The sequence below is a fragment of the Onychomys torridus genome, unplaced genomic scaffold (genome assembly GCF_903995425.1).
Source record: "Onychomys torridus unplaced genomic scaffold, mOncTor1.1, whole genome shotgun sequence".
Classification (NCBI taxonomy): domain Eukaryota; kingdom Metazoa; phylum Chordata; class Mammalia; order Rodentia; family Cricetidae; genus Onychomys; species Onychomys torridus.
In genome coordinates, this window is record NW_023411815.1 from 43476 (window position 1) to 53834 (window position 10359).

At 59.0% G+C, this 10359-nt stretch overlaps 1 protein-coding gene across 3 annotated transcripts; it reads left to right on the forward strand.

The window, feature by feature from the left end:
* The first annotated feature begins 1963 nt into the window (after window positions 1–1963).
* On the forward strand, window positions 1964–6263 carry Gtpbp3 (GTP binding protein 3, mitochondrial). 3 transcript variants are annotated; one of them, XM_036175946.1, is made up of 9 exons: window positions 1964–2198; window positions 2375–2622; window positions 2731–2817; window positions 3752–3954; window positions 4099–4171; window positions 4261–4404; window positions 4509–4674; window positions 5151–5435; window positions 5767–6263. In XM_036175946.1, the coding sequence occupies exons 1-9, from the start codon at window positions 2146–2148 to the stop codon at window positions 5990–5992; spliced, it is 1485 nt and encodes a 494-aa protein (XP_036031839.1). In that variant the 5' UTR covers window positions 1964–2145; the 3' UTR covers window positions 5993–6263. The 3 variants fall into 3 exon arrangements, with proteins under 3 accessions (XP_036031839.1, XP_036031837.1, XP_036031838.1); XM_036175944.1 differs by having other exon boundaries at window positions 2375–2817; XM_036175945.1 differs by having other exon boundaries at window positions 2375–2817; window positions 4264–4404.
* Window positions 6264–10359: the final 4096 nt, after the last annotated feature.

Genomic DNA, 10359 nt, shown 5'->3' on the forward strand with positions numbered 1-10359 from the left:
CACTTGAGCTCTTCCGGAGGACTAGAGTTCGGTTCCCGCACCCTGTAACTCTAGCCCCAGGGGATACAACAACCTCTTCCGGCCTCACACCTGACACAGTACACACCCGTTAATAAAAATAAATTTTTTTAAAAAATCTTAAAAAATAAGCCCACTGGCCGGATGGTGGCGCCCTCCTTTAATCGGGAGGCAGAGACAGGCGGATCTCTGAGTTCGAGGCCAGCCTGGTCCACACAGGCAGTTCCAGTCATACAGAGAAACCTTGTCATGAAAAACCTTAAAAGAAAAAAGAAAAAGAAACGCTGCCCTCTGAAACTCGTATGAGGGGGGAGGAGTTGCTGAGGGGGGTTGAGCCCAGCGAAGTCCAGCTTGCTGGGGAAATACTCTTCCAGAAGCCGAGCCTCTGGCTCTAGGCGGCCTCCCTTTTCTTCTGAGTCCCTGACTTTAAAAAAAAACAAAAAACAAATCATTTGCTAGCCAAACGAATGGAAGCACATGAATTATGAACCAAAGGCTGTGGAGCCCTCAGCTGGATCAGGCCCTCTGGATAAGTGAGACCATTGAATAGCTTGATCTGTTTGGGAGGCACCCAGGCAGTGGGACCAGGACCTGTCCTTAGTGCATGAGCTGGCTGTTTGGAACCTTGGGCTTACACAGGGACACTTTGCTCAGTCTGGAAGGAGGGGACTGGACCTGCCTGTACTGAATCCACCAGGTTTAAATGAGTCCCCAGGGATGTCTTGGCCCTGGAGGACATGGGAGTGGAGGGGAGGGGCTGGGGGAAGGTGAGGGTGGGGGCGGGATTAAATTTAAAAAAAACACCGTTTGCTTGTTTGCGAGGTCATGAGTGCTTTGGCAAGTGTGTGGAGGTCAGAAGACAACTTGAGGAACCGGATTCTCCCCACCACGTGGGTCTCGGGGATTGAACTCATCTGGTCAGGCTCAGCGGCAAGCGCCATAACCCACTGAGCCCCCTCGCAGGGCCGGGTCTCCCAACTTCCCGCAGTGCTGAGGGCCCACTCTGGAGGACCGCGAGCCCAGGCTGGCCAGGGGCACCGAGGGGCAACGTCACCGCTCCTGTTCCACAGACTGCAGGCGCAGGGCAGCTGGGGACCTGAGTCCGCGGCTGGAGCCCGCCCGCACGGAGCCAGAACCCGAGAATTAACTGGAGCGCGCTCCCGAGCCCCGCCCGCCCGCCGGGTGCCTGGGATTCGAGCCTCCGCCTTGGCCCCGGGTAACCAGAAGGTAACCCGGAGCCTTTCGGTGAGGCACCGGGCACGCCGCGGACCTGCGGCCCACCAGGGCCTCGGAGAGGGCGGGAAGGCGGCTGGGGGCCCTCCTGGAGGAGGCGCCAGCCATTTCCCAACGGCTCCCGGCTGGAAACGCTTGCCCCGGAGCGGAGGGATCCCAAAAGTTAGCACCGCTTCCCCGATTTAGGGCGCGGCCTTCCCCGGAACTCTTCCCTACTGCCATTAAGATGCTTTGAGCTTCCGGTCTCTTCCTGGGCGCAGTTCTCTCTCTCTGTCTCTCCCTCTCTCTGTCTCTCCCTCTCTCTCTCTCTGTCTCTGTCTCTCTCTCTCCCTCTCTCTGTCTCTCTGTCTCTCTCTCTGTCTCTCCCTCTCTCCCTCTCTCTGTCTCTGTCCCCCCGCCCCCGCCCCCTCGAGTGCAGGTCAGAGGACAACTCGGACAGTCGGCCCTCCATCACTAAGCGGGTCCCGGGGATGGAGCCCGGGTTGTCAGGTTTGGCGGCAAGCACCTCTGCCAGCCGACTGCCGAATCGGAAGTGAGGACAGCACACGTAGCCTGCTTCTTGGCTCCTCCAAGGCTACGGGATGGACACCAGGGAAGGAGACCGAGCCTGCGCCCTAGACGGCCCGTTTCCTTCCTCCCTCCATTGTCTTCGCTCCCTGCCGCCGTAGGAACCGAAAACTTCGGCCTCGGATTTCCGGGGAACACTCTTGCGCTGCACACACCCTACTTCGTGTCCCTTGTATCAGCCAATAGAAACCACGGTCTACAGACCACCCAATGGTAATTGAGTGTCGCTGAGCGCGCTGCCAGTCACGCCGCGAGGGGGCGGGACTTCCTCCCAGAACTTGAAGCCGCGCAGGAAGGTCGGGCAGAGTGCTTGTGATTTGAAAATCCATGTGGCGCCGGCTGAGCGTCCTGGCGACCCGGGCGGCCCGGGCGCCCCGCAGGTGGGTGGGACAGACCCGCTGTCACGGCGCGGGGCGCTGCTCTAGGCCCCAGGGCCCCGTCCCTCCGGCCGCAGCGCGCACATCCGGGGCATCCCCGGACGACGTTCCCTCGGTCCGTGTTCACTCCGAGGCTGGACGTCCTGGGTGCGCTTACTCCTCTCCTCCCCGGCCCCCAGGCTGTGCGCACGCCGGAGCAGCGGCGCCGGGCCCTGGGCGCCCGGGAGCACCATCTTCGCTCTCAGCTCCGGCCAAGGCCGCTGCGCCATCGCCGTGATCCGCACCAGCGGCCCGGCCAGCGGGCTCGCGCTCAGCAGCCTCACGGCGTCGCGGGAGCCACCTCCGGCCCGCAGCGCCTGCCTGCGCCTTCTCCGCCACCCGCGCTCCGGGGAGCCGCTGGACCGCGCGCTCGTCCTCTGGTTCCCAGGTGAGGGGCCGATCCAGGATCCCACAGCGCCAGTGACCCGGTCTCAGCCCCCTCCGGGCCTCCGCCCAGGCCATGCCCATTGTCTGACTCTGTTCTTTGCCGTACAAGGCCCCCAGAGTTTCACCGGTGAGGATTGCGTGGAGTTGCACGTGCATGGAGGTCCCGCGGTGGTCAGCGGAGTCCTGCAGGCGTTGGGTGAGGCTCTGTTGGGTGACACTATTCCTGGGGAGACTGAAAGGTCTCGGGTGCAAGACAGATTGTGATTTGGGGGGAAAGGTTTATCATATTAGCGTGGGCCTTCTAGATGGCTGGCTCAGCCGGTAAGGGCGATTGTTGTCAAGATCCGTCTGAGTTCCAATCCCGGGATCCCTGCGGTGAACGGAGAGAATGATTCATGTAGGCTGTCCTTTGACTTCCTGGTGGGGTGTCTGTCTGTCTGTCTGTCTGTCTGTCTCTCCCTCTCTCTCTCTCTCTCTCTCTCTCTCTCTCTCTCACACACACACACACACACACACACACACACACACACCTCTGATTAATGCCGTAGACAGACTGTGGTATGGGGAAGGCTGCGAAGACAGCTCAGACTCGAGCAGGGTGTGCTTGGTGAAGGTTGTTCGGAGGAAGGGCTGGGTCCTAGGCAGGGAGTTGATTAAGCCCACAGTACCAGCTTACAGCCAGCCTGTCTGTGATTCCATGGTGGTGGGAGGAGAGGCGGGGGTGGCGGGAAGGGGTCTTGCCTTTCCAGGAAGAAAATGCTTTGCTTAATGTGTGTCTATCAAGCTGGTTTGCCTCAGGAAACCTCTGATGGTTACTAGTCCGTCCCGGGCCTTTGTGGGAGGGCCAGCTGCAGGTGACCTGAGCAGCAGCTGGCCTGGGTTCTAACAGACATCCCCTAACCCTGAGGGGGGTACCCGGGTCAGACCCAAATAAAGGGCCTATTGGAGTCTGGCCTGGGGAACCAGTGAGCTTCCTGATGTTCCTTACAGTGTGGGGGGCGGGGGCACGAGAGTGGGGGTACCAGCAGCTCAGCTGCATCACCTCAAAACCCAGACAGGGTTTCAGTTTGTTGCTTCGCCGTCCGGCATCTGCCGTAGGATGGGAATTAAGGACCTTGTGATGCTTTCAGGTAGTGTGCCAGGACTACGGCCAGCTGAGGCCGGGGAGTTCACCAGGAGGGCGTTCGCCCACGGAAAGCTGAGCCTGACTGAGGTGGAGGGGCTGGCAGATCTGATCCATGCAGAAACTGAGGCCCAGCGGCGGCAGGCCCTGAGGCAGCTGGATGGGGAACTGGGCCAACTGTGCCGAGGCTGGGCCGAGACCCTCACCAAGGCAAGACCTGCTTGCTCACCTATCCACCCATTCTTTCGAGAAAGCTCCAGACCTGTGAACTGCCACTCAGGTCAAGTGGGAGCTGGGTTTAGAGAAGACCATGGGTTCCCAGAAGCACCCATGACATCTTCCCCTTCCTCCCAGGCTCTGGCCCATGTAGAGGCCTATATTGACTTCGGAGAGGATGACAATTTGGAAGAGGATGTGTTGGAGCAGGGTATGTCTGCCTTTGGGGGTGGGGCTGGCATCTTGGCCCCCCTGAGATCCTCCTGATTGCCTCTTCTCCGCCTGCCTTCTCCCTCACAGCAGACAAAGACGTTCGAGCCCTGGAGGCTGCACTGGGTTCCCACCTGCGAGATGCCAGGCGTGGTCAGAGGCTCCGCTCAGGGGCGCACATTGTGGTCACTGGACCCCCCAATGCGGGGAAGAGCAGTCTGGTGAATCTGCTCAGTATGTGGGATTGATCCGGGCAAGGGAGGGGCCAGGCCCTGGGCTGAGAGTGGGGGCTCTTAACTCCACCCGACTGCTCTTCATCACACTGTCCCTACCTTCAGGCCGGAAACCTGTGTCCATCGTGTCCCCAGAGCCAGGGACCACCCGTGATGTGCTGGAAACCTCTGTGGACCTCGCTGGGTTCCCTGTGTTGCTGAGTGACACCGCTGGACTGCGGGAAGGCGTGGGGGCCGTTGAGCAGGAGGGTGTACGCAGGGCCCACCAGAGGTGGGTGCAGGGCTGGGAACAAGGCGGCCTGGGGCCTTTTTCTCCCCTTAAGTCTATTTCATTATTCCTGAAACGAAAGATTTTGAGCACCCTTGAAATCGAGGGTAGGGGACCTCGTAATTTGATTGAGATGCAAGCTTGGCTGGAGTCCCTTACTCTCCTCCCCACCTTGTCTGGTCCCTCCCCCTCCAGGGCCACCTCCCTCTACTCCACCCTGTCAACTACACCACTCCAACCTTCTTCACCGAAAGCCCTGACCTCAGGTCCTCCGCTGTGCGCTGCCCACTGCTCCATTGGCCACGCCCCCAGCATTTTCTGCCACGCCCTCTCACCCGAGCCATTGCCCGCACCTATGCCGCTGCCCTGGCTCTTGCTCTGGGCCACACCCTGCGGTGTCTGTCCCTCTGCTCAGCACCCACAGTGCCATCCCAGGCCTCCATGGCTGTGCCCCCCAACATGGCTTCCTTCCTTCCCAGGTTGGAGCAGGCTGACCTCATCCTGGGGGTACTGGATGCCTCCGACCTGGCCTCCCCCTCCAGCCGCAGCTTCCTGGACACTGTGGTGGCCCCATTGGTGGCACAGAGCCCCGACAGCTGCGGACAGCGCCTACTGCTGCTGCTCAACAAATCCGACCTGCTTCCCGCTAGCACCCCCGACGGCGCCACCGCCCTGCTAGGGGTGCCACACCTGCTGCTGTCCTGCCGCACCGGAGCAGGGCTTGATGGCCTCCTGCAGGCCCTGAAGACCGAGCTGGCTGCGGTGTGAGTCACCCTCGGCCTCCTTCAGCTTCCCCAACCCAAGTTCTGGTTTGGGCTCAGGCCTGTTCCTCAGCCTCAATTTCTCTGTCTGCAAAAGTGGTACAATGGGGGGCCCTGTTCAAAAAGTGGCTGCACATGCCGGGAGGTGGCTGCGCACACCTTTAATCCCAGCACTCAGGAGGCAGAGGCAGACGGATCTCTGTGAGTCCCGGGCCAGCCTGGGCTACAGAACTAGATCCAAGACAGGCTCCAAAGCTACACAGAGAAACCCTGTCTGGGGGGGGGGGGGGAGTGGCTGCACAGCCGAGTGAGCAGCAGGTCTTGTTTCTGGCAGGTGCGGGGACCCGTCCACAGGACCACCGCTCCTGACCCGGGCTAGGCACCAGCACCACCTCCAGAGCTGCCTGGATGCCCTGAGCCACTACCAGTTGGCGACAGACCTGGCCCTGGCGGCTGAGGCCCTGCGCCTAGCTCGGAGGCACCTGAGCCACCTCACAGGTGGAGGAGGCACCGAAGAGGTCCTGGACCTCATCTTCCGGGACTTCTGTGTGGGCAAGTGAGGGCCAGAGCCTGGGCCTCAGGTTCCCACTAGATATTGATTCAGGATGGCAGGAGAGCACTGGGGGTCTGCAGCCCTCAGGTCTGTTCCCTCCACAGTGAGCAGAGAAACCGGCCAGGGATCCCAGGATAGCTACCCCAGGGTGCTGAGATTAAGTCCTATGTCACCATGCCAAGAATCTGTAGTGCTGGAGATGAAACCCTTGTCTGTTAGGTGTTAAGCCACGCCCCCAGCCCCTCACTGGGGGATGCTAGGCGGGGCTCCACCCTGACCACGCCCCTAGCCCCTCAGTGGGATTCTAGGCGGGGCTCCACCCTGACCACGCCCCCAGCCCCTCACTGGGGTTCTAGGCGGGGCTCCACCCTGACCACGCCCCCAGCCCCTCACTGGGATTCTAGGCGGGGCTCCACCCTGACCACGCCCCCAGCCCCTCACTGGGGATTCTAGGCGGGGCTCCACCCTGACCACGCCCCCAGCCCCTCACTGGCTTCATAATTTTTATTTTTGATTACCAAAGGAGTATGAAGAGTTCAGGTGATCCAGAAATGTTGGTTCATGAGAACCAGTCACCCTTACCTTCCAGAAGTTTGCCTATGTGTCCTCTCTATGGCATCATATGTCAATCAAATATATATTTATTTGTTTTTATCCTGTAGCAGCGCATATTATCTGTAGTAAGTTTGCTGTGGCTTTTTCATCTGAGTATCTGATGTGGCCTGACAGTGTCCTCTCCCATCTCTCTCTAGTCCCTATTCCGACTCCTGCTGGGTTCTTCTCTTCCTAAATCATAGTTATCTGGGATTTTTCTGACCTCTGACTATGCCAGCAAAGAAAATGTCATTTCCTTCTGCACCTCCCACTCCTCCCCCAGGCCTTTACTGCCTGTCAATCTGCCTACCCACAAGCCCCCTCTCCTGGGCAGTGGGGGTGGTGTGTGAGAGTCAGCAGCTGTGGCTCTGCCTGAGCCACCCAGGCCTCCGGCCCTTGCACGCTCCCCCAGGCCATTTCCCCCGACTGGTGGGAGTGAGGGGATCGGCCCTGTTTACCGATGAGCACACGGCAACTTCTCATTCTCCCCGCTTTAAACAATCTTTGCCGTCACCACAGGACGACGCAAAAATGGCTAATTGGAACCGAGTGCTGCAGTCAGGCCTGGCCCCATTGAACACTGTTTAAAAGTTTTTGGGGGCCACAGCACACACGGGGATCAGGACAACTTACAGGCCTCTGCAATGGTGCTGTGGATCTCAGGCCATCAGGCTTGGCGGCAAGTTTTCATTATATGTGTGTGGTGAGGGAGGTGTGTGAGTTGGGGAGCCATGGGTGCTGGGAACCAGACCCAAGTCCTCTCGAGCTACAAATGCTTTTATCTGCAGAGCTGCCTCGCCAGTCTCTTATCAAATATTATTTTCTTTGTATTTAGTTTTAGTTTTTGAGATAGGGTCTTTGTAGATGGCACTGGCCTTTCTCAGAGTCACAAGGATCCTCACCAGCGCACCACCAGGCCAGGCACAAATATTCCCAATATACAGGTCAGAAAGCGCAGCCTCGGGGAAATGGCCTGGAGCTTTGGGTTTGAGCAGTCAATTGCACGGCACCTGGAACTTTCAGGCCCTCTGTGACAGGCATCTTTCATGGTAGGGCGCTGGGCAGCCTCACCCTGCGGAGATGCCTGTGCTGTGCCCGCTGAGGCCGCGAGGTGGCGGCGGTGGGCTGGGCGCCTGGTGCGGCGGCGACCGGCCAGCAGAGGGCGAGCGTCCCCGCGCAGCTGCCCGCGCGCGGTCCCCAGGCCGCGTTCTCATCCATGAGATGTCATTCCAGCGCTTGTGCCGAGCCAGGCTGGGTTACCACGCCAGATCCCGCCTCAAACAGGGGAAGGGTCCCAGGAGCTGTGGCGCCTCGCGCTGGGCGGGGCCGGGCCTCTGGGCAGCTCGCCCGCTGCGGGCCTCCTGCCTCGGCCTGGCACACAGCTGCCTGGAGGCCTTGGCCGCTGTCCCTTTTTTCCAAGAAGGGTGAGGAGTTTGTGGGAAGCGGCGGGGGGTTATTTATAGAGGACGCAGGAAATCCCCAAAGAGGCAGGGCCTCACCCAGCGGAGGCGGCTGCAGCCGGGCACTGGGCCCCCTTCCGCCAGGGAGCACTACCTGGGGCCTGGGAGCCAGGGCGAGGCTGGGGGCCCAAGGGACTATTTCCTAGGGAATCCTGGAAGGCTGCCTAGAGGAGGGGTCTGGGCAGACAAAGCTGAGCCAAGCCGCTGTCCCATGCTGTCCAAGTGACATACAAGCCAGAGGAGGACACAGGTGGAGACTTCACAGGCTAGGTCTCAGGGCTGGTGGCCAGTGCTCAGCGGCCTACGTCCACCCACGACACTGGGTTACAGGTGTGCGGTCGCCCCAGCCGTTATGGGGTGCTGGAATTGTCTCAGCTCCTCCTGTTTGGGCAACAAGTACTCTCATCCACAGCCATTGCCCTGCTGCCGGCTGAATTTTTTGTTTTGCAAGTCCTGGTCTTGAACAAAGAGGTTTCTCAGGCAAGGAAAAGCATTGCCAGGCATGTTAGTGTGCCTGTAGTCCCCACATCCTGGAGGCTGAGGCAGGATTGCTTTAAAAAAAAAAAGGTCAGCTCCACCTGTCACGACAGTCTAAGTGACAGGTGTGGTGCACATCTTCAATCCCAGCACTTGGGAGACAGAGGCAGGAGGATCTCTGAGTTGGAGGCCAGCCTGGGCTACATAATGAGGCTCTGGTCTCAAAACAAAATAAACACAAACCAAGCAAATGAGCCTTGCTCATCTCTAAGTCCTGATCAGAAATTCAGAGAGCAGCTAGGGCTGAACCAGGTCTGTGAGCTGACAAAGGGATGAGAAACTGGACTTTGTAGGGTAATGGGGAGCCATGGGGGGTGTGAGCAACAGATGCTATGATGGAAAGATGGCTGTGGACCAGTACAAGACCCTACTGAGGCAGTGGCTGGGATAGGCCTTTTCCTTTCTTTAATAGGTCTCAGCAATGCAGGCCTGTGTGCCTGAGCTTTACACTCATACACTCACTGTCACACCTGTTAGTGTTTGTTAGAGGTGGGTCTTCACTGTGTGGCCCAGGCTGGCCAGGGAGCAATCCTTCTGCCTCAGTCTCCCAAGCAGCCGAGGTTATAGATTTGGGACATGGTGTCTAGGAAAAGGAAACCGAGGCTGAGGTGGAGTGAGACTCGAACCCAGGACTGTGGCTATAGGATCTTAATCGGGCTCTCTGTGGTCCACCAAGTCAGCTTCATCCTAAGGCTCAGGCTCAGGGCCAGGGACATCCCCAGTTCCTTGGGGCCTCCAGACCGGCTGTCCCGGCAGCCTCCCAGGCTGACCCCTGGTGGCCCGTTTGGCTCAGCCCCAGCCGAGTGTTTCCTGCAGTGACAGGCTCTCGCCCGTGTTTCCGGATCCAGGAAATATCGCAGCTTTGTCCCCGAGGAGCAGTGGCCGAGTGTGGCACTGCCGGCCCTGTGATTCACCCCCGGCTCCCACCCAGGCCAGCTGGGGGACAGGGGACAGCGTCTGAGCACTTTTTGCCCCCTTTCCCTCGATGGCTCCTGCTTTGCTGCTTTTTCTTGGGAAGGAGCTGCAGGGTTAGAGGGCTGTCGTTGCTCTTCAGTCCCCTGCCTCAGCCCGGCCCCCACCGGTGCCGACAGGCCTGCTCCCCTGTGCTAGGCTTCATTCCATTACCTATCGCCAAGCTCGTTTCCGTAAGGGCCACGTTTTGTTTTGCATCTGTACCAAGCCTGAGGAAACGCTCCTTTGAATGTCCGAACCACTAGTAGATAGTACAGCTTTTAATTTTTATTTATTTTTGATGATTGAAACGGTCTCCCGTAGCCCAGGCTAGCCTTGAAGTCCCAATCCTCCTGCCTCATCCTCCTCAGTGCTGGAACAGCAAATGTGCCCTGCCACACCCAGTTTATATGGTGCCGGAGATGGAGCCCAGGGCTCCGTCCATGCTACACAAGCACTCTGGCGTCTGAGCTACAACACTCTTAACAACTGGGCTGCAAGCACTCTACCAACTAGACCACAGGACTGGGCAGAAAGGTGGGTGCACCACAGCAGTCTCTCCATTTAGAGATTTACTGTTCTACGTTATGCAGATGAATGCACTGTCTACGTGTCTGCTGCCCTTGAGGTCAAGAGATGATGCCGATGCCCCGACATAGGAAGGCTGTGAGCTGCCATGTGGCAGCTAGCAAACAAACTCTGGTCCTCTCCAAGAGCAGCCAGTCCCTAAACTGCTGAGCCCTCTCTTAGGCCCCATTCAGCACACATCAGCCGTCAAAACCAACCTGGTATACATAGTGAGGCCTCATGTACAGATAAATAAAATAATAAA

Coding starts and splice junctions, on each gene's coding strand:
- Gtpbp3 (XM_036175944.1), top strand. CDS start 2,146: ATGTGGCGCCGGCTGAGCGTCCTGGCGACCCGGGCGGCCCGGGCGCCC. Junction 2,199..2,374: donor GCGGCCCGGGCGCCCCGCAG/GTGGGTGGGACA, acceptor CCCGGCCCCCAG/GCTGTGCGCACGCCGGAGCA. Junction 3,955..4,098: donor GGGCCGAGACCCTCACCAAG/GCAAGACCTGCT, acceptor CCTTCCTCCCAG/GCTCTGGCCCATGTAGAGGC.